Source organism: Salvelinus namaycush, chromosome 19, assembly GCF_016432855.1.
Source record: "Salvelinus namaycush isolate Seneca chromosome 19, SaNama_1.0, whole genome shotgun sequence".
Lineage (NCBI taxonomy): Eukaryota > Metazoa > Chordata > Actinopteri > Salmoniformes > Salmonidae > Salvelinus > Salvelinus namaycush.
In genome coordinates, this window is record NC_052325.1 from 16160238 (window position 1) to 16182363 (window position 22126).

Sequence of the window (22126 nt, forward strand, 5' to 3'; positions counted from 1 at the left end):
TAACTGTCAGTCAGCTTGGCTGCAGCCAATGACAGGGTGGGTGGGTGGGCTGCATGAGTAAGATTGGTATGCACTGAGTACAGTAAGTAGAGAGCCCCGGATCTCAGGACAAGATGGCTGTCAGTTCCAATACTGCCTCAGACAATTCCCAAGAAGGCGGAGGTAGGTTGCCATGGCAGCATGACTTAGCCACGTGGTTGTATGGTCCTACTGAGAACATCCCATGACCTTTTGAGCACATTGCATAAGCGCTGCTTGTTCCCGCAATGCGTTTCTCATTAGTTTTGTCCCACAAACAAGTCAATCGTCTCTCTCTGTCTTCCTCTACACTCTTAGAAAAAAGGGTTCCAAAAGGATTCTTCGGCTGTCCCCATAGGATAACCCTTTTTGGTTCCAGGTAGAACCCTCTGTGGAAAGGGTTCTACCTAGAATCAGATAGGGTTCTTCAAAGGGTTCTCTTGTGGGGACAGCCGAAGAACCCTTTTAGGTTCTAGATACACTCTTAGAAAAAAAGGTGCTATCTTTGTCTCACTTCTTTACAGTCTCTGTGCATCCATTTGTCCATACTGTGTATCAATCAGCATCTTATACCATGATACCTGTCCACATTCATTAATCTGTTGATTTCAAGACATTTAAAACATTCCACTCAACATTCCCCAACACAACTGTTCATTTAGAATCATTGTTTTAACTCACAGTGCTTTGCTTTCAGCCAGTTGCAGTCTAGAAGGTGTTCAGTCTGCATGATAAAGTAGCATGCAACAAAATGATCCCGCTTTCTCCCCAACAGGAACAGAGCCTCAGCTCTACCATAAAATTTCCTAATTTTTCATCTTCTATACTCTGTACCTCCTTTCTATCCTATCCCTTCCCTTCCCATCCTATTCTGATCATTCCCTTCCCATCCTATCCCTTCCTATCCATTCCCTTCATATCCTATCCTATCCCTTCCTATCCTATCCTATCCCTTCCCTTCATATCCTATCCTATCCCTTCCCTTCATATCCTATCCTATCCCTTCCTATCCTATCCCTTCCCTTCCTATCCTATCCTATCCTTTCCCTTCCCTTCCTATCCTATCCTATCCTATCCTATCCTTTCCCTTCCTATCCTATCCTATCCTATCCTATCCTATCCTATCCTATCCCTTCCCTTCATATCCTATCCTATCCCTTCCTATCCTATCCCTTCCCTTCCTATCCTATCCTTTCCCTTCCTATCCTATCCTATCCTATCCTATCCTATCCTATCCTATCCTATCCTATCCTATCCTATCCTATCCTTTCCTTTCCTATCCTACCCTATCCTATTCTATCCTATCCTATACTATCCCTTCCCTTTCTATCCTATCCTATCCTATACTATCCTTTCCTATCCCTTCCCGTCCTATCCTATCCTTTCCCTTCCTATCCTATCCTATCCTATCCTTTCCCTTCCTATCCTATCATATCCTATCATATCCTATCCTATCCTATCCTATCCTATACTATCCCTTCCCTTCCCTTCCTATCCTATCCCATCCTATCCTATCCTATCCTATCCCATCCTTTCCTATCCTATCCTATCCTATCCTATCCTATCCTATCCTATCCTATACTATCCCTTCCCTTTCTATCCTATCCTATCCTATCCTTTCCTATCCTATCCTATCCTATCCTATCCTATCCTATCCTATCCTTTCCTATCCTATCCTATCCTATACTATCCCTTCCCTTTCTATCCTATCCTATCCTATCCTATCCTTTCCCTTCCTATCCTATCCTATCCTATCCTATCCTATCCTTTCCTATCCTATCCTATCCTATACTATCCCTTCCCTTTCTATCCTATCCTATCCTATCCTTTCCCTTCCTATCCTATCCTATCCTATCCTATCCTATCCTATCCTATCCTATACTATCCTATCCTATCCTATCCTATCCTATCCTATCCTATCCCTTCCTATCCTATCCTATCCTATCCCTTCCCTTCCCTTCCTTTCCTATCCTATCCTATCTTATCCCTTCCCTTCCTATCCGTTCCTATCCAATCCTTCATTGTATTCCTATTTGTCTATCGTTCCTGTTGTCCCTCTGGAACAACTGTTCGCAAAACGTCAGGAAAAGGATAAAGTACCTGAAATTTCTTAATAACAACAATACATTTATTGGTGATTTGCTTTTTACTCATTACATTTAAAGCCCTACCTGTCTGTTTATAACACAACTACACCACAAGCACCCCACAACCCTAACTGTGCTAGCATCACCATTACATGACCATTAACATGAGAAGTGACACTAAAACACTGGAATGCCATGTTATCTACTCATCTACAACCTTCCCCACTCTCTCTCTCTCTCTCTCTCTCTCTCTCTCTCTCTCTCGCTCTCTCACTCTCTCTCTCGCTCTCTCGCTCTCTCTCTCTCTCTCCACTCTTCTCTCCTTCTGTGAGTTGAGGTAAAGTACCTGATCGGATTGAACAATCAATCAAAGATGGTCATTCAAATCCCACGCTAGGTGATCAATACTCCCTCTGTTAAAATTTCAAAGATCACAGTCATCCAGTGGCACACAGCCAAATGTATTTTGGATGGCCGTCACTCACAGGTGTCCAAGGCCTGGTAGCAGCGTATGTGTGTAGTTACACGGTCGTTACACTGTAAACTGCTCCATATGGGCTCAGTTCCTTTGAAATCCAACCCTCCTCTATCAACCTCTTGCCAGGTATATGTTATGTGCTGATTGAGGTCCAGGATAAGTTTCCCTAGCCCAAGTCGTAAACACATATCAGCCCGGTTATCGGAGAGTCTTTCTATCTATTCTCTATGGTTCTTCTATTTCATCTGTTAATGGATTCTCTAAGCCATTCTATTTCCATGCCAATTTCTCCTCTTCGTTTTCCATTGTCAAAGACCTGTCCTTGAAGTACTGTCTGTTCTATTAGATTATATTTCTATGGCCTCATTGTACCACTCTCCTCTCTCACCCACCCCAGGACGAGCAGATCAGATCATATCTGCCTCCTCTCCTTCTGTGGATGTCTCCCATGCCTCACCTGCCATCCCCCTGCCCTCGCCCAACCTCTCCTTACTCTCCCCTCAGCTCCTACCCTCCCCCACCCTCCCCCATGCCTCCCCCCAGCTCCTGACCTCCCCCAACCTTCCCCTGACTTCCCCAGCTGACCCTGTACTTAATCCCAATCGTAACGGACAGAGACACAGGCGACCGGCCCAGGCTAGGCCCCAACAGGCCAGGCCCCAACAGGCCAGACCCGGGCCTCAGGCCCAGCCCCAACAGCCTGCTAAGGTCACCCAGAATCTACAGACCCCCACGGGTAAAGATCTTGCTCTCTCCCCTCACCTAGGCTGTAACAGAGCCATAAAAACATGTATAATGGATCATTGAGTCCAAGCTTCTTATCCTCTGATAAAAAACAAAGTTCTCTCTCACACAGCTCCCAGCCAATATCAGGTGGGACAACCTCTACCAAGACCCACCCTCGTCACTGAGAGGGCCAATAGTAACAGCCGGAGTAACGATGACAACATTTAGTCCTATCACCATCTCTGTTGTCATCTAACCTCATCTAACCTCAACTTCAACTCATAGATCATACACCGTTGCTATGGGTTGAAGTTGTTTGTGTTTCACCACATACCTGTGTTCAAATACATGTGTATTTGAGAATCTGGTATTTAAAATACTTTTTGAGTACTTTCAAATACACAGCTCAAAACAAGTACTTTTATTTGAGAATTTGTATGGTTATTTGTAAAAACCAAATAGTCTACCAAATGTATTAGTCTACCATAAGTATTTTTCAAATACTTATTTCAAATAATATTTTCAAATACTTGCAGGTTAAATGCATTGGATTATATTTGATTATTTTCAAATAGTTTCCAAGTGTATTTCTAAAAACATTAAAATATTCAACTACTTGTCTTTTCAAATACAATTTATCTGAACAATTACTTTGATTGTATGCAAAAGTAATTGAGATATTTGAACCCAGGCCTGTTGTACCCTCAACCCCTTCTCCATCCTTATAGGTGCAGTGAAATGTGTTGTTTTATAGGGTCAGCCATAGTAGTACGGTGCCCCTTGAGCAAATTGTTCAAGGGAACATTGACAGATTTTTCACCTTGTCAGCAACTAGAGACCTGGCTACCTGCCGCCTACCATTACAACAAACTATACACCTCCACCCCTCCATCACTCGTGCCTATCCACCTCCATCCTCACTCCACCACACTCACCCCATTCCTGATCATTTCAGACACTGGAGAGTTTGCTCACTGGCATTATTAAATCATCCAACTTTTATGGAATATAATAGAAGGGCTGTTGAAGTTTTGTTTCGTATCTCCATGGATTCTTTTCACTTCACTCTTCCTTTCCACATCTGCATCTTTCATTCATTCATTTACCCACTCACTCATTCATTTACCCACTCACTCATTCATTTACCCACTCACTCATTCATTTACCCACTCACTCATTCATTTACCCACTCTCTCACTCACTCGTTCATTTGTTTATCATCCAGGGCTGCTACCATCTCAGCTGAATGACCCTTGAACCTTGTCTCCATGGAATCGGACCCCCTCTCTCTCTAACCCCTCTACTACACCTCTCTTTGTTCATCTAGGTACCAGCTTCCTGAGACCTTTGACCCCTACCGAGCCTCGCTCTCCTATACGCTCTGCCATTGTCACGGCAGCCAGAAATACAACGTTGCCTCGCAGTCGCGTCTCTCTCTACTCCACCCCTAACGGCATCAGACCTCTCTCTCTACCCAGGGGCACCAACACCAACTCCTCCCTCACCTCCGACACACCAGGGGGTAATGGAGCAATCTTTTCCTTTTCTTCCTCCTCCTCCCCCTCATCTTCCTTATCTTTCTCTTCCTCCCCAGCACTACCTCGGGTCTCACCATCTCTATCTCCTCTCACTCTCTCTCTCACACACACAGACGAACCGATCTGGGTGGCATGGGCTCTTGGTCCAGAGTGAACCAGAGAATGTGTAGGCCTAATAATGTCTGCCAATGTTTTTGGACGCATATTTGCATTCGTGTGTGTGTCCAGTACATGTGGTCCAGACAGTAAGTCTCTCCAAAACCTCCTTCCCTGCACCCATACTCAGAGGCCCTCCCCTTTGGCATACGTTTCACGCCTGTACCTCTAGGAACAGCGGCGTCTCAGAGGTCAGGGTCGTTAACGTGATTTACGCTCCCTGTGGTCGCCCGGTCGACCGATTTATCTGGGAAGGTTGGCTGGCTCTTTGACTAGGACATACATCACATTTACACCAGTCATGCCAAGCCAAGCACTGGGCAGCCAGCACTGGGCAGCTAGGACCACCACAGCATGGCACACACAGAACTTCCAGATCCCTCTGAGAGAGAGAGAGCGAGAGGGAGGGAGAGGGGGAGAGAGGGGGGGAGAGTAGGGGAGAGAGAGGGAGAGGAGAATGCTCTAAAGCAGGGGTGTCAAACACCTTTTGCCCCTGGGCCTGCATTCGGTCTTCAACCAGGTCCAACCAGGGCCACACTGAAAATTGGCTATATTTCCTCCTCTAATTGTCCTCTATCCAATGTTTTGGGAACTTTTATTCTCCCTGACTGTCTAGCTTTCATTTTGGTGATTGTTAGTGAGCCAGACACAGTCAAGAAACTGCATGACTGTAGGTCCATTATCATTTCTACATATTTTGGATTTGGTTTTAGTCATTTTGAAGTATATTGAGTTTGATTATGTTGGTGCTTCTGAAGGAGACAGAGTATTATGTTGGATCACACTGAAATCTGAAACTTTCCTTATTTTCCTTTCTGTCCCTTGGTTTAGAATATTCCCTCAACTGGTCTGGTACTGAGCTGTCCTCTCGTGTGTTCCTAGCATGTCTTTGCTGTGTTTTCGAGGTGTGCGGACGTGTTTAATTCAATGAGCCCTCTTCTCCCTCCAACAGCCGACGGGGAGCACAATAAGGGCCTTGCTCTTCCCAAACCTGCCATCTGGTCCAGAAAGCGACTGGGTAAAAAACAGAGACGATCGTTACTTCTCAGTGTGTCTCTCACCCACTAACCCATCTCCCCCGAGAGATGCCATTTTGTTTAACTTCCTTGCAGTGAGCCCTCCATGCGCTTAAGTCACAACAACTTGTTCCTGTCCTATGATTGGCCAGCTTGTCTGTATGTCCGTGTGACTGTCCATTCTTATTGGACAGCCTGTCTGTCCATCAGCATCACCGTCCAGTCACGTATTGTGCCTGTTATTGTTGGTGTGGGTCTGCAGGCGTGTTTGTCCATGTTTTCACTGTCAATATGACTGAGACTGAAGAATAATTCTCTCCTTCATCATATTGCTACAGTCTGACCCTAGACCTATTGTTCAGGTCCAAAAGGACCAAATCCTACAGTAACATCAGATCTGGGAGCATGGCTTGAATTTTCGCACAAATCTCCCAGTGACATCAATGCATGATTTTCTCGAAAATTTGTTATATTTCAAGCCCAAAATGACCACACTCACCAATGTCTACACCTCACTTCACTCTAATGAGTTAGTGGCTTCAGTTTCTGCTTCAGTCTCAGCCAGTGTGTGTGTCTGTGAAACTGGGACGGTTTCAGAGGTCTTCAAGGAGCCGCAGGGCTCGCTGGAAGCAGCTCTACTCAATGAAAACACACTTTGTCTTTGCCCGCCGTCATCACACACACCACACCCCAAAAGTCAATCATTGATGTAGTCATGATGTCTAAACAATCCGCCAGTGGTGTCTGTCTGTCTGTCTTGGGCTTATTTGTACCTATTTATATGGTTCCATCCGCCTCCTGGTGCATGTGTTGCTCAGGGTGAATTCTGTACTAAATGGATTGCAAGTATCATGTTTGATTTGATGTTGTTCAACTGTAAATGTCCTCTAAATAGGTTTAAAACCCTACAGTGTTATGAGCCTATCAGTGGATAGTATCCTTGAGTTCCTTCAGTAAGTGTTGCAACATTCATAACAGCGAAGATGTAAGACAGTGGAATATTTTCTCTGGTAATATTGTTCTAGGCAAACCATAAAGCTTTGAACAGTGTTTTTTCACTGTCTCGCCAGAGAGGAGTCTGACAGAAACCAGCACTCACAACACTTTACTGCTGTTAACGCTCACACTTCAAAACAGTGTGTGAGCACGTGCGTAAGAGCATGTGTGTCACTGCTGTTGTAAAACAGTGCAGCAGTGAGGTGTTTGGCACCCAAAGTGCCCAGTGTGTGTTTTGTGTGGTGTTGTTGTGAGCAATCTGGTTATCCCATTACCAGCTATAGGGTTCAGGATGATGAACAGAGCTTCCTGATGACATCACTTCCACATTCCCATAACTCTGATCCCCGTCACACAAAGTTTGACATTTTTAAATATATATGTTTTACTGCATTTAAGGAGCCACAGAGTTTTTTACACAAAATGTACATTTGCTTTGGTTGAAAGCGGCACGCACTGTGTCTTTCCAGGACTTGCCCACCCTTGGCTTCAAATTCTACTTAACCTTGTCTGGTCTCTGGTGCCCCACTGAGGTGTGGAGAGCTCCCTGATTTATCCCTGACAGAGTGTCAGGCATGCTGTGGTCAAATCTAGCTGTGGCAGGGGGGTCAACACAAGCCAAGTTAATATTTATGAATTGGGGGGGGGGGGGGTTGACATGATATTTATGAATGGTCTAGTCCTGACAAGGAGGGCTTAGGAACATCAGAACCCCTAGAGGTGAACATGACCACTAATCATGACATGTCATGGGACCTCCCCCCAGTTTCTGTCTGGAAAGAACCTGAACGGCAGAGAAGGAGACATGCAAGCCGGGTGGTCGCAGCCATTGATACTTAGTGAATAGAATGAACCAGGCTAGCAAGTACACAAACAAGTGCTCCTATCAGTCTCAGATAGTGTCTACCACACCAAGTCTATGGTATGTCCAGTCAGTGCATTTATTCAATGAGACCTGTGCTATGGTTGCCAAACCTCAGTTTGGCCTAGAGTAAAGCTATTCAGGGAGAATTTTCTATTTCCTGAATGAGATTGCAAATAGTAGATCCCAGTTCAGTTTGAGTTGTTTGAGTGGCTTGTTCTGAGTTTGATATTCCAGTGTCTTTATCACAGAGCTGTGTTCTGTGATGAAGACTGGATGTCTGGAAACATGGCCCCAGTGATGTACTGGGCCGTACGCACTACCCTCTGTAGCCACTTACGGTCAGATGCTGAGCAGTTGCCATACCAGGCAGTGATACAACCGGTCAGGATGCTCTCGATGGTGCAGCTGCATAACTTTTTGATGATCTGGGGACCCATGCCAAATCTTTTCAGTCTCCTGAGGGGGAAAATGTGTCTTGGTGTGTTTGGACCATGATAGTTTGTTGGTGATGTGGACACCAAGGAACTTGAAACTCTCAACCCCCTCCATTTCAGCCCCGTCAACGTTAACGGGAGCCTGTTCATGCCTCCTTTTCCTGTAGTCCACTATCAGCTACTCTGTCTTGCTTAAATTGAGGGAGAGGTTGTTGTTCCCTGTAGGCTGATGGTGTTGAAGTCATGCTTGGCCACGCAGCAGTGGGTGAACAGGGAGTACAGGAGGGGCCCCAGTGTTGTTCTGGTTTTTATATGAAGCTGGTTCTACACAGCAAATTGGCCAGTGTTACCTAGAGCAGACTTTTCAGTGTAGCATTTCTAGTGTTGATTCAGGAGTTAAATTAACTCTCTAATAGTGAAATTAACACCCAGTAGTGTAAAATAACCCCAGTGTTGGTGTTAATAACCAGTGTTGAATGTGAGAGTGTGATTGTGTCAGTTTTACTGTGTGGAAACTAAACGTTCCCATCAAAACCAAGGCCATCATTATCATAATTCCCAGAATGCTCTACTGCATTAAAACATTTTAAGGATTATTTTTGAATATATGTGTTTTTGCATGTACATTGATTGCTTGATTAATTTTTCTAAACTTATCCAATCAGTTAGTTAGACTTATTGCACCCGTTACTAAAATGGTTTGTCCAGCTTAAATGTATTAGGTAGTCTCCTTTATAGTAGTCTCATATTACTAACCCTGACAGTCATTCTGAATGCAGGTTACAGGTGAATAAAAATTCAAACTTTTGGATGTCTTATCCCTGGCTGGATTCCAGCATAATGTGCTTGCAGGCTTGACGTGGCACGTAAACCAGGAGGTTCCTAACACCACTGTGTTGGGGTAAAACTTGACCATCAAAGTAAGGCTTTATGATATACAGTATCAGTCAAAGGTTTGGACACACCTACTCATTCAAGGGTTTTTCTTTCTTTTGACTATTTTCTACATTGTAAAATAATATTGAAGACATCAAAACTATGAAATAACACATATGGAATCATGTAGTAATGAAAAAAGTGTTAAACAAATCAAAATATGTTTTATATTTGAGACTCTTCATTGTAGCCACCCTTTGCCTTGATGACAATTTTGCACATTTTGGCATTCTCTCAACCAGCTTCATGAGGTAGTCACCTGGAATGCATTTCAATTAACAAGTGTGCCTTGTTAAAAGTTAATTTGTGGAATGTCTTTCCTTAATGCATTTGAGACAATAAGTTGTGTTGTGACATAGTAGGGGTGGTATACAGAAGATAGCCCTATTTGGTAAAAGGCCAAGTCCATATTTTGGCAAGAACAGATCAAATAAGCAGAGAGAAACGACAGTCCATCATTACTTTAAGACATGAAGGTCAGTCAATCCAGAACATTTCAAGAACTTTGAAAGTTTCTTCAAGTGCAGTCGCAAAAACCATCAAGCGCTATGATGAAACTGTCTCTCATGTGGACCGCCACAGGCAAGGAAGACCCAGAGTTACTTCTGCTGTAGAGGATAAGTTCATTAGAGTTAACTGCCAAAATAAATGCTTCACAGAGCTCAAGTAACAGACATGTCAACATCAACTGTTCAGAGGAGACTGTGTGAAACAGACCTTCGTGGTCAAATTGCTGCAAAGTAACCACTACTAAAGGACACCAATAATAAGAAGAGACTTGTTTGGGCCAAGAAACATGAGCAATGGAAATTAGACCGGTGGAAATCTGTCCTTTGGTCTGATGAGTCCAAATTTTGCTTCCAACCACCGTGTCTTTGTAAGACGCAGAGTAGGTAAACGGATGATCTCGGCATGTGTAGTTCTCACCATGGAGCATGGAGGAGGAGGTGTGATGGTGTGGGGGTGCTTTGCTGGTGACACTGTCAGTGATTTATTTAGAATTCAAGGTACACTTAACCAACATGGCTACCACAGAATTCTGCAGCGTTACGCCATCCCATCTGGTTTGCGCTTAGGGGGACCATAATTTGTTTTTTAACAGGACAATGACCCAACACACCTCCAGGCTGTGTAAGGGCTATTTGACCAAGAAGGAGAGTGTTTGAGTGCTGCATCAGATGACCTGGCCTCCACAATCACCCGACCTCAACCCAATTGAGATGGTTTGGGATGAGTTGGACCGCAGAGTGAAGGGAAAGCAGCCAACAAGTGCTCAGCAAATGTGGGAACTCCTTCAAGACTGTTGGAAAAGCATTCCAGGTGAAGCTGGTTGAGAGAATGCCAAGCGTGTGCAAAGCTGTCATCAAGGTAAAGGATGGCTACTTTGAAGAATCTCAAATCTCAAATATAAATGTAACACTTTTTTGGTTACTGACTGATTTCATATGTGTTATTTCATAGTTGTGACACCTTCACTATTATTCTACAATGTTCAAAATAGTAAAAATAAAGTAAAATCCTTGCATGAGTAGGTGTGTCCAAACTTTTGACTTGTACTGTATATAATGTGTTTTCATAAACAGTTTACTGTTAATGGGATTGATTTGACAACACCCAGTGAAATAGCAGCGCGCCAAATTCAAAAACAGAAATACTCATAATAATAATTCATAAATCATACAAGTGTTATACATGGGTTTAAAGATAAACTTCTTGCTAATCCAGCCACAGTGTCAGATTTCAAAAAGGCTTTACGGCGAAAGCAAACCATGCTATTATCTGAGGACAGCACCCCATCAAACATACACATGAAAATCATAATTCAACCCGCCAGGCACAACCCAAAAGTCAGAAATAACCCATAATTCATGCCTTACCTTTGAAGATCTTCTTCTGTTGGCACTCCAATATGTCCATTAAACATCACAAATGGTCCTTTTGTTCGATAAATTCTGTCGTTATATATCCAAAATGTCCATTTATTTGGTGCGTATGATTCAGAAAATACACCGGTTTCAACTCGCGCAACATGACTACACATTATCTAATTAGTTACCTGTAAACTTGAGCCAAACATTTCAAACAACTTTCCTAATCCAACATTAGGTATTTTTAAACGTAAATAATCGATCAAATTTAAGACGGAATAAACTGTGTTCAATACCGGAGGAAAACAAAGTGGAGCGAGCTTTCAGGTCATGCGCCCCAACCACAACAGTACACTTCACTCGACCCTTGTTCTGAACAGGGCTACTTATTCATTTCTCAAAGGAAAAACATCAATCAATTTCTAAGGACTGTTGACATCTAGTGGAAGCGATAGGAACTGCAAGCAACTGCCTTAGAATTCTAGATTCCCATAGAAAACTAATTGGATGGTTTGTCCTCTGGGTTTTGCCTGCCAAATAAGTTCTGTTATACTCACAGACATAATTTTAACAGTTTTAGAAATTGTAGAGTGTTTTCTATCCAAATATACCAAATATATGCATATCCTAGCCTCTGGGCCTGAGTAGCAGGTCGTTTACTTTGGGCACACTTTTCATCCGGACGTGAAAATAGTGCCCCCTAGCCTTAACCGAACACTGAGTGACCTTGTCAAGAGATACCAACCTCTTGGTGAAATGGTTAAAAATACTATATCAGGTGTTATTGCATAACACCATTGGTGCAAACTATAGGCACTTCCTAGTAAATTGAACACTCAAAAGTGTGGACCTGTATATAGACACTGGCGCAGTGTTAAATGTGACTGTTAGTGTATAACACTGGATAATTTGCTGTGTAGTAGGGTTATGGTGGAAGGTTATTAAGAGTTTACATGTTTAGGGTTAGTCACATAGACTATGGCGGTGCAATGTAGTAGAAATTCTCAAGATACTTTTTTTACATTTCAAGTCCAATCTATTGAACCTGTTTGAATGGCATTGCTCCTCGGGTGTGGTCACAGTTAGCACTCTCCTCCACCCCTATCTTCTCTCCATGGTTTCAGTTGACACTGCAACTTCTCTCTTCTATATCCCCCTTTTTCAAAAGCACAACAACAACACTTATGAGTTAGGGCTCTCTTCAGTGCACTCCAGCAGCCTCCATTGCTGTTGCAGTTCCTAACCCTACCATGGCCTCTATTTCCCAGGCTCCACTGCAGTTCTGCAACCCTTTCTTCCTGTCAACAAGAGGCCCAACCTGGTGGGGAAATCAGGGGACAAGGGTGAGGGCAACACTGACCAATGTTTTGACTACTGAATACTTTGACTTCTGTTAAAGCAACACTTTACCAAAATGTTCCACGTTTCGCACTTCTTCATTTTGCTGTCATCTTGATGATTTTATTTTAACAACCTTCCCTCGGTTAAGTTTTATTTAGATTCTAAAGCACCTTGCACTTCTTGTGCGTGCGTGCGTGCGTGTGTTTGTCTGAGTGTGTGTAAGTGCGTGTGCCTGTGTGTATGTAGTATGTTTGTGTTGTTCTGACTGACTTCTCTTTCGAAACACCAACACGATGCAACACACATATTTCATATCTTCTCCCTCAGCAGGAAAACAACTCAGATTCACCTGGGTGATGTCTGCAGCAGATGACTATAACTGTATTTGTAGTTTACATGACTGAGCAGTGTTCTGTCCTCAGATAAGCTGATGGACCTGAAGCAGGGAGACAAAGCGTCCATCTTAAAGTCCTTCCCTCTAGTCACGGCTAAGCCCACCAAACAAAAGACCACAACCCTCACCCCGGCCTTGAATGGTAAGATTCAGTGATGAGTGCACTTTCGTTTATAATAATGTCTTTGTGCATTCATGTTTGTACATGTGTGTGACCATGTGTGTGTTTGAATCATGCTACATCTGAGTTTAATAGTTAGTGTGAAAGGTTATCTGAGTTCAGAGAGAGAGAGAGACCAAAGCTGGCTGAGAGAGCTGCCAGGGAATGCTAACACATCATCACAGTATGCTATTCATAAACTTCTCACTCTGCGGTTCTCAATCTCATCATCCGTCTTTCTGTAGCCACGGGTGACAACTCCTCTGTGTTCAGCTCTCTCCCTGCTTCGGAAGTGGACGCCATGGGCAAGAAGCGCTTCGTAGGTAAGGACATATGCATTATAACAGTCTTCAACAAACCCACATGATTAAACTCACAGTGGACAGGGCCGGGGAATCCCGGGTGTGGCGCTGGTAAAAAAGGGGGGAAATTGATCTTGCAACTGGAGGGCTACTGGGCTAATAATCCTAACAGCAATCCCCTATTGTTGGGCCCTTGAGCAAGGCCCTTAACCCCACAACATGCTCTCCATCCAGGCGCACTGCACTGCAGCTTGACCCTGTGCTCCTCTCACCTGTGTGTCTGTATGATGTGTGCAGGAGGGAGCTGTGACAATGGACAATGAAAGTTGTATTGTATCACTGTGGACATTAGCCTGGAGAACAATAACCTTTCGTGCTTCCTCTTTACCGCCAGTTGTTTTGGATTGTCTTGCCTGTATTCACTATCCAGATTCTTGGATGAGCTCCAGTTAACTTAGAGCTCTTGTCTATGGAGTACAGAGGGGTATACTACAAAGCAGGATCAATGAGTTAGCAAGCTAATTTTGATAAACAACACATTTTCTGGTTCATTAAAACTTCTTATGGCTGCAATCCCGGGATAACGGGATCGATATGACAACAGCCAGTGAAAGTGCAGGGCGCCAAATTCAAACAACAGAAATCTCATAATTAAAATTCCTCAAACATACATGTATCTTATTCCATTTTAAAGGTAATCTTGTTTTTAATCCCACCAAAGTGTCCGATTTCAAATAGGCTTTACAGTGAAAGCACCACAAACGATTATGTTAGGCCATTTTTCCCTCCAAAGAGAGGAGTCACAAAAAGCACAAATGGAGATAAAATTAATCACTAACCTTTGATGATCTTCATCAGATGACACTCATAGGACTTCATGTTACACAATACATGTATGTTTTGTTTGATAAAGTTCATATTTATATAAAAAAATCTGAGTTTACATTGGCGCATTACGTTCACTAGTTCCAAAAACATCCAGTGATTTTGCATAGCCACATCAATTTTACAGATATACTCATCATAAATGTGGATGAAAATATAATTGTTACACATGGAATTATAGATATACCTCTCCTTAATGCAGCCCCTTTCAGATTTCAAAAAAACTTTACGGAAAAAGCAAACCATGCAATAATCTGAGAACGCCGCTCAGATTTTTTTTAAATTATCCACCATGTTGGAGTCAACAGAAATCAGAAAACATTATAAATATTCCCTTAACTTTGATGATCTTCATCAGAATGCACTCCCAGGAATCCTAGTTCCACAATAAATGTTTGATTTGTTCGATAATGTCCATTATTTATGTCCAAGTAGCTACTTTTGTTAGGGCGTTTAGTACACAAATCCAAACGCTCGTGCAGGTCCAGACGAACGTCGGACGAAAAGTTCAAAAAGTTATATTACAGGTCGTAGAAACATTTCAAACTAAGTATAGAATCAATCTTTAGGATGTTTTTATCATAAATCTTCAATAACGTTCCAACCGGAGAATTCCATTGTCTGTAGAAAAGCCATGGAATGCAGGTCGCTATCATGTGAAATGCGCATGACCAGGACCTGGCTCTCTGCCAGACCTCTGACTCAAAGAGCTCTCATCCGGCCCCACATCACAGTAGCAGCCTCATTCAAGTTTCTAAAGACGGTTGACATCTAGTGGAAGCCTTAGGAAGGGCAACAACCAATATCCCACTGTGTATTTAATAGGGGCTGGGTTGAAAATCGACCAACCTCAGATTTCCCACTTCCTGTTTGGATTTCTTCTCAGGTTTTTGCCTGCCATATGAGTTCTGTTATACTCACAGACATCATTCAAACAGTTTTAGAAACTTCAGAGTGTTTTCTATCCAATATTAATAATAATATGCATATATTAGCAACTGGGACTGAGGAGCAGGCCGTTTACTCTGGGCACCTTTCATCCAAGCTACTCAATACTGCCCCTGCAGCCATAAGAAGTTAAGAAAGCTAAACTTCGATAAGTGTTTTTGGTTGTTGAGTCAATTAGACTATGCTCATTTCAAGCTTATCTTTCAAAAAAATAAAAAGTTATTTCATAATATAGTATTTAGGCAAGTTAGCTGGCTTACCAACCTGGTCTCAGAGCATTTTGTATCATTCTGTATGTAAATCTGAAGGACTCCATTTGGTATTTTATTAGGATCCCCATTAGCTGTTGCAAAAGCAGCAGCTACTCTTGCTGGGGTCCACTCAAAACATGAAACATAATACAGAATGCCATAATACAGAACATCATTAGACAAGAACAGCTCAAGGACAGAACTACATACATTTAAAAAAAAAGGCACACGTAGCCTACATATCAATGCATACACACAAACTATCATATCATTTAGTATGATATGTTGTGAATTACAATTCGTATGATATGTTAAGAATTTGAAAAATGTACAATATTTTACACATTTCAATTTGTTGTGGCTAACGTTAGCTAGGTTAGGGGTTAGTGTTGAGGTTAGGAGTTAGGTTAAAGGGTTAGCGTTGGGGGAAGGGTCTTTCGGTTTGCCTTAAGTAACCGTTTGTCTTATGTAACCATACCAAACCTATTGTATACTAATTTCAGTGTCCCAGATTTACATTTACTATGTTACGTCTAGTCTATGAGACCAGGCTGGGTTTACTTACTCCTTTCTACTGCTTTGTAGTATACCACTCTGATGTGAGAGATGTAAACAATAATACAACTATTCCTGATCATAAGCTGTTTGATATTTGTTTCAATGGCTGCAAAGTATAGGAATTTGACAAATATTAAATTCATTTCCTGTTTGTAATTAATGTGTCTTGAACGCAGAAGGAATACAATATGTGGCACTACAATATAGTGCATTGAAATACATTTAAGTAAATCTGTAGTTATTTTTTCATTCTTTTTCATTATCCAATTGTGTTCCTCTGTAACTCAGTTGGTAGAACATGGGCCTTGCCACAGCAGGATAACGGGTTCGATTCCCGCAATCACCCTTACGTAAAATGTATGCACGCATGGTCGTCGCTTTGGATAAAAGCGTCTGCTAAATGGCATATATTTTTCTAATCCTACAGACTTCTGTTTTTAAAGTTATTATTGTTTGAACGCCAATTCTTCAATTTCTCCTGCAGCCCCTCATGTGATCTATAAGACTGACAAGAAGCCAGACGAACCGTGTTCCATAACAAAGTCCCTCAGCTTCTTCCCTGAGGAGGAGGGGGTGGAGCAGAACGTCACCGCACCCCCCCGCTTGCCCCCCTCCAACCTCACCGTGGTTACTGTAGAGGGATGCCCCTCCTTCGTCATCCTGGACTGGGAGAAGACCGACAACGACACCACAGGTTAAGGGGGAAGTGTGCTTGTGTTTGTGTACGTGTGTGTGTGCGTGCAGCTGCACATACCCAAAGAGGTTCATAAAACACTCCTGGTTATGGAAGAGTGAAGTCCTAACACATAAGACTCTGTTACAATGGGTATTTTAATAACGTTATGAAACTCCATCTGTGCTCAATCAGGATATTTCTCTCTACAAAGAAAACAAGTTGTGGAGATTTGAGACTACATATTTTCAGAGCGCTTTCTTTGAGGCCAATCCTTGCCAACCCCACCCAAATCCTCTGAATCCTGTGTCAAATGTTTATACTTGCCTCGTTAAGATGCTGCTGTGCACATTTAAAATGAAAATGTTTATGTTAATATCCCATCTGTATGATATGAAGTTGTAAAGATGTAATTAAACATGTTGTGTGTGGATGTGTGGATTCCATGTGTGGATTTCCTGCTTCCCCTTTGACAGAGTATGAGGTCATTTCAAGAACCCATGGACCCAATGGAGAAGAGGTGTCCATCCTGACCACCAACCAGACTCACACTGCAGTGGAGAACCTAAAACCAGAGAACAGGTGTGTGTCTATGCTTGTTTTTATGTGGTGTGTGGAGGCTTGCTGTAGCAGGATTGGGTTGGTAAGGCTCAATGTGTTTATTAATGATGCTGGATCCTGGTCTTGGTTTTGGCTGGGATCTACAGATTCAGAGTATAAACCATATTTACCAGAACCTACCACTGGGCTGGATTTCCTCGCCCACAGACCACCATCTAAACATCACACATGGAACAGCCATTAGAATTGTGTGTGTGTGTATGTGTGTATGTGTGTGTGTGTGTGTGTGTGTGTGTGTGCGCTTGAGGTATTGAGTGTTAGTGTGTGTGTCTGTGAAAGAGAGAAGGGGAGAGAAAGACAGAAAGAGAGAGAGGGAGGGAAATGGAGAGAGAAATGGGGTCACAAGCAATCACTGGCCTCGATGCACTCAAGGCTGTCTGGAGAATAAAAATATCAAGTGTCACAGTGTTGGAGATGGGTGGAATATAAACTCAAGCTCCACAAAAGTTACAATTATGGTGAACAAGAGTGACTAAGGTTTCCTTTACTGGGAAAGCTATCAGCATGGCATTCGGGATTGAAAGTATATCAAAAATGAGATTTCGGTATTTACTGAGCTAGGCACGCCTTGACACCGTGTTGACTATTTATCTTTCCCTTCTTTTTCAGTTACGAGTTCAAAGTGAAACCCAAGAATGAGCTTGGGGAAGGGCCTGCCAGCGAGCCAGTGTTGTTCAACACAGAGTCAGGTAGATATAGAGCGGAAATGGACGCCCAGCCAACGTATCGGATTACACTTATGTAATGGAGCCGGAATGGAGGCCAGCTCCAGATAGAAGTTCCATGGGCATGGATGCATCTAGAATTAGCTTATCTTTCCCATATCCTAACATTAGGCCCCGATCCAATCAGATCGAGCGTTGACCCGCGTTGGCCGACAACCGCATAGTGGATGTTTTGGCGGTGTTGGAGGTTTAACTGCGGTATGACCTGACAGATCAGTGAGCGGCCGCTCTTGTATGTCACAAACCACTCCTTTTCATATTATTCCTGCCCCGTTAGAACTTCAAAATGGCAATAGAAAATGTAGGCTCTATCGATGATAGAAATAACGACAGGCAACGACAGGCATGTTTTCATGTTCATTTGGATGGGGGAATTTACAACCTATCACCATCTAATCGAGGTGTAGACAATAGAATCACACATTGGAGTGTTTGAACGTAACGTGCCTGCATGAACTTCTAACGTGGATTTGTCAGATATGATGTCGGGTGTGTTTTTTTTTTGTTTTTTTTTTACATCCAATGGCAGTGTCCGCAATAAGGTAACGCAAGGAGCTGCAAGGAGCAGCTCTAACACAGTTCCAACACCGGCAAAACAACCGCTATGTGGATGTCTGCTAACGCAGATCTGATATCATCTAGCACTGAAGCGTTGATAGAAAGAAGGCAAAACTGACCTTAGATCAGTGTCTAGACCTAGGACCACAATTCCTACCGTTAGCATCGTAGAGCCCCATTAGCTGTGCTGGGGAATTAGTAAAAGTCAATCATCAATCAGCAACCACACCGACTGTTTCAATTGTAATACTTTGCATTAGCCTGGCTTAGCCTCTAAGTGACGTATCTAACAGGATCCCTGATAGCTTTCCAGATGTGTCGCAAATTAGTCACTTGTTAATAGGGCATCTTAGCCTTTAGCTAATAGATGTGTGTAAATAGTTAGCTGCTTGCTACCTATTTTTAGTCATTTAGCAGACGCTTTTATCCAGAGTGACTTCCACTAGTGAGTGCATACAATTTTCATACTTTTTTAAAACCAAATCTCTCTCTCTCTCTCGCTTCTTCATTTTGGAAGAAATTCATTTTTTTAAACTGTTCAACTATTGTCTTTCTCTCTTTTTGAGTCAACTAATAGCCACATTTTATGCACTGCAGTGCTAGCTAGCTGTAGCTTATGATTTCAGTACAAGATTCATTCTCTGATCCTTTGATTGGGTGGACAACATGTCAGTTCATGCTGCAAGAGCTCTGATAGGTTGGAGGACATCCTCCGGAAGTTGTCATAATTACAGTGTAAGTTTATGGAAGGGGGTGAGAACCATGAGTCTCCTAGGTTTTGTATTGAACTCAATGTACCCAGATTAGGACAGAAGCTAGCTGTCCTCCAGCTACACCATGGTGCTACCCAACAGAGTGCTGATGAGGTTACTGTAGACCTTCATTGCAAAATAGTGTGTTTTCGTCAATTATTTGGTGACCTGAACATATTTAGTAATGTTTCACTATTTAAAAAAAAATGAAATTCACTGAGGATGAATCCCCTTCCTCCTCTGAGGAGCCTCCACTACCCTACTCCCATACACAACCCACACTAGCCTCCAGGAAGAGATGGAGAGCTAACGCCAGGGTGCAACTTTGCAAAGGGAGTGTATAGGGACCTGATCATATTGGACATTGATAGGCTTAGAGTTTAAGCCCTCATGGTCAGGGAAAACTCTTGGCCCAAGTCATAGTCACATAATAGTTACAGATGGACCAGATTTTCAGAGTCATATCATATCCGTTATGCACACTAAAATACTCGATCAACTCAATGAGCTAATTTGATCCAAAGCAACATTGTGTCTAAACAGTAATACGACTCCACTGATGGGACTGGGCTGGGCTAATGTCCAACCCTGTGGTGATAGCAATAATAGAGAAGAGTGATTGGTCCAATGGTTCTTTACCCTGTAGTGAAATCCCTGGGAGACACAACGTTTTATGTGCTAACTAGAACAATGTGATGTGTTTTTGTTGTAATCTGAACCATGGTTTTAATATTATCCTTTATTTCCCAAGGGTGAGTATTGTTCTATTACTGTATTAATGTGGTAATAATGGACTGATGTGTGACTAAGGATGCCTTCTCTTTTACTCTCTCTCCTCTATAGCGGACCCTCGGGTGAGTGAGAATGTCTCAGGTAAGTCTCAGTATGTCATGTTCACACATCTTTCCTCCCTAGTTTGTATCCTATTCTCTGTGCCTATCATATCAATCCTTAGATCTTGTTTTCTCTGCTCCCTCCAGGTAAAGATGCTATCTGGACACAGTTCCCCTTCAAGGCAGATTCCTACTCGGAGTGTAACGGGAAGCAGTATGTGAAGAGGACCTGGTACCGCAAGTTTGTGGGCATTCAGCTGTGCAACTCCCTTAGATACAAGATCTACATGAGCGACTCGCTCACCGGTCAGTATAGTATAGTAAGAGTGTTTGTCTATGTTTTACTGTCTATACTATACCTTGTATCTGTGTATGTACGTATATGAAGAGTTCATATGTTACATTAGAATTTTGAACAAGGTTTAACTAACCAGAGCCATAACCTTTGACCTCTGACCTTGTGCAGGCAAGTTCTACAACATCGGGGACCAAACTGGTCATGGGGAGGACCACTGCCAGTTTGTAGATTCTTTCCTGGACGGACAAACAGGCAGCCAGCTGTTGGCCGACCAACTACCCAGCCGATCAGGTAGAGTACTGGGCCAAATACTGGAACCCGTTAGAGACATTACTGGGAAAGAATCGTAGACACATGTACAGGTGCCCATGACCACGGTTCTTGGTCACTTTTCAATGACTACTGAAGTTTGCTGTTTCAGAGTTAACTATGGGAAACACTGATCTCTAGACTATGTTAAAAGACCATTCACATTCCAAACCATTTGTAAAAGAAGGGTTCTCATATTCCCTCTGCTCTATTGTCTCAGGCTTCTACCGGGCTATGCGCCAGGAACCGGTCAACTTCGGCGAGATCGGAGGGAACTCGCACGCCACCTACGTTGGCTGGTACGAGTGCGGAACACCCATACCTGGGAAATGGTAAGACCCCTCCACCAGAGGGGTGGCCAGGAAGATGCCTGACTGGAAGAATGATGATCTCACCAGGGTGAGAGGAGGAGGACTGTGGAGGTCTCAGTGGCCCTTGAGGTGGGCTTCTCCCTCTTGTTACCATGGAGACTGCGTCAGTATGTTACCATGGAGATGCATCTGTCTGTCTGTCAGATGGTGATGGCTCACATTCCATTGTATAAAAGTGTACAGGACCATACCTTGTCATGGAACTCTGAGTTCTTTTGTCATATCTCCTTAGGGGATCTATTCAATCCGCATTACGGAAGTTCAGCTTTCCAGTGTGATTGAAATTTAAAGGCAATGTTCCTGCTTTAGCAGAGACTGTTTTTACGATAAACACTGCTTATGTCGGCTAAATCCAAAATGACCTTTAAATTTCCATCACGGAGTCTGTTACTCTTCAGCTTTACAGATTGAACCGAGCCCTAAGTCTCATCTCACTATTTATCAAACACGACATGAGGCAGTACTCAAAACCTGTAAAAATGGAAGAGAAGTTGATAAAGGTATTTCAGAGTGCTTCAAGAGGTTACATATGAACGCTGGAAACTGTTGGGAAGCTGGCTCCCTAAAAATGTAATAACGTGTATGATGTTATTTATCAAGCAGTTGTCATTCAATGTTTCTTGTGGTTTATATTAGCCAGTCTGCTAAAAGGGTTGCTATAACACAAAAGCCTCTGCAAAAAAAGAAAGCATTACACACGCACACACACACTAAATTCGTCACTCATACACACATACTCAATACCCTTTCTTGATTGGTCCTGTAGGATTGACTGTTGCGGTTTGCACAATATGAAATTATTATTTATATTTTACCACAGCATTGTTGAATACTTGTTTCTGATATGCTAGAAGGGCATTCTAGAATGGACATAAAAAACATAACGGGACAGCTGGAAAAGATATCAGGACACCTTGCAATCATGACGCAATATTCGCCTACACATGCAGACCGTACTTGCTACAAAGTTACAGAGAGCTAAACCATCAACCACACTAATGGAAATTGGATACATTGTAAATGCAGGTC

General features: G+C 42.8%; 1 protein-coding gene across 1 annotated transcript in view; it reads left to right on the top strand.

Annotated features, from left to right (window-relative positions):
* LOC120063910 (target of Nesh-SH3-like) overlaps positions 1–21062 on the top strand; it is a 41532-nt gene extending 20470 nt beyond the window's left edge. Inside the window, exons 10-21 of the mRNA XM_039014223.1 lie at positions 2981–3319; positions 4637–4831; positions 12387–12461; positions 12882–12995; positions 13259–13336; positions 16442–16651; positions 17107–17212; positions 17861–17940; positions 20130–20159; positions 20267–20425; positions 20586–20708; positions 20947–21062. Coding sequence (XP_038870151.1) covers positions 2981–3319; positions 4637–4831; positions 12387–12461; positions 12882–12995; positions 13259–13336; positions 16442–16651; positions 17107–17212; positions 17861–17940; positions 20130–20159; positions 20267–20425; positions 20586–20708; positions 20947–21062 — 1625 coding nt within the window. The remainder of the gene's footprint in view (positions 1–2980; positions 3320–4636; positions 4832–12386; positions 12462–12881; positions 12996–13258; positions 13337–16441; positions 16652–17106; positions 17213–17860; positions 17941–20129; positions 20160–20266; positions 20426–20585; positions 20709–20946) is intronic.
* Positions 21063–22126: the final 1064 nt, after the last annotated feature.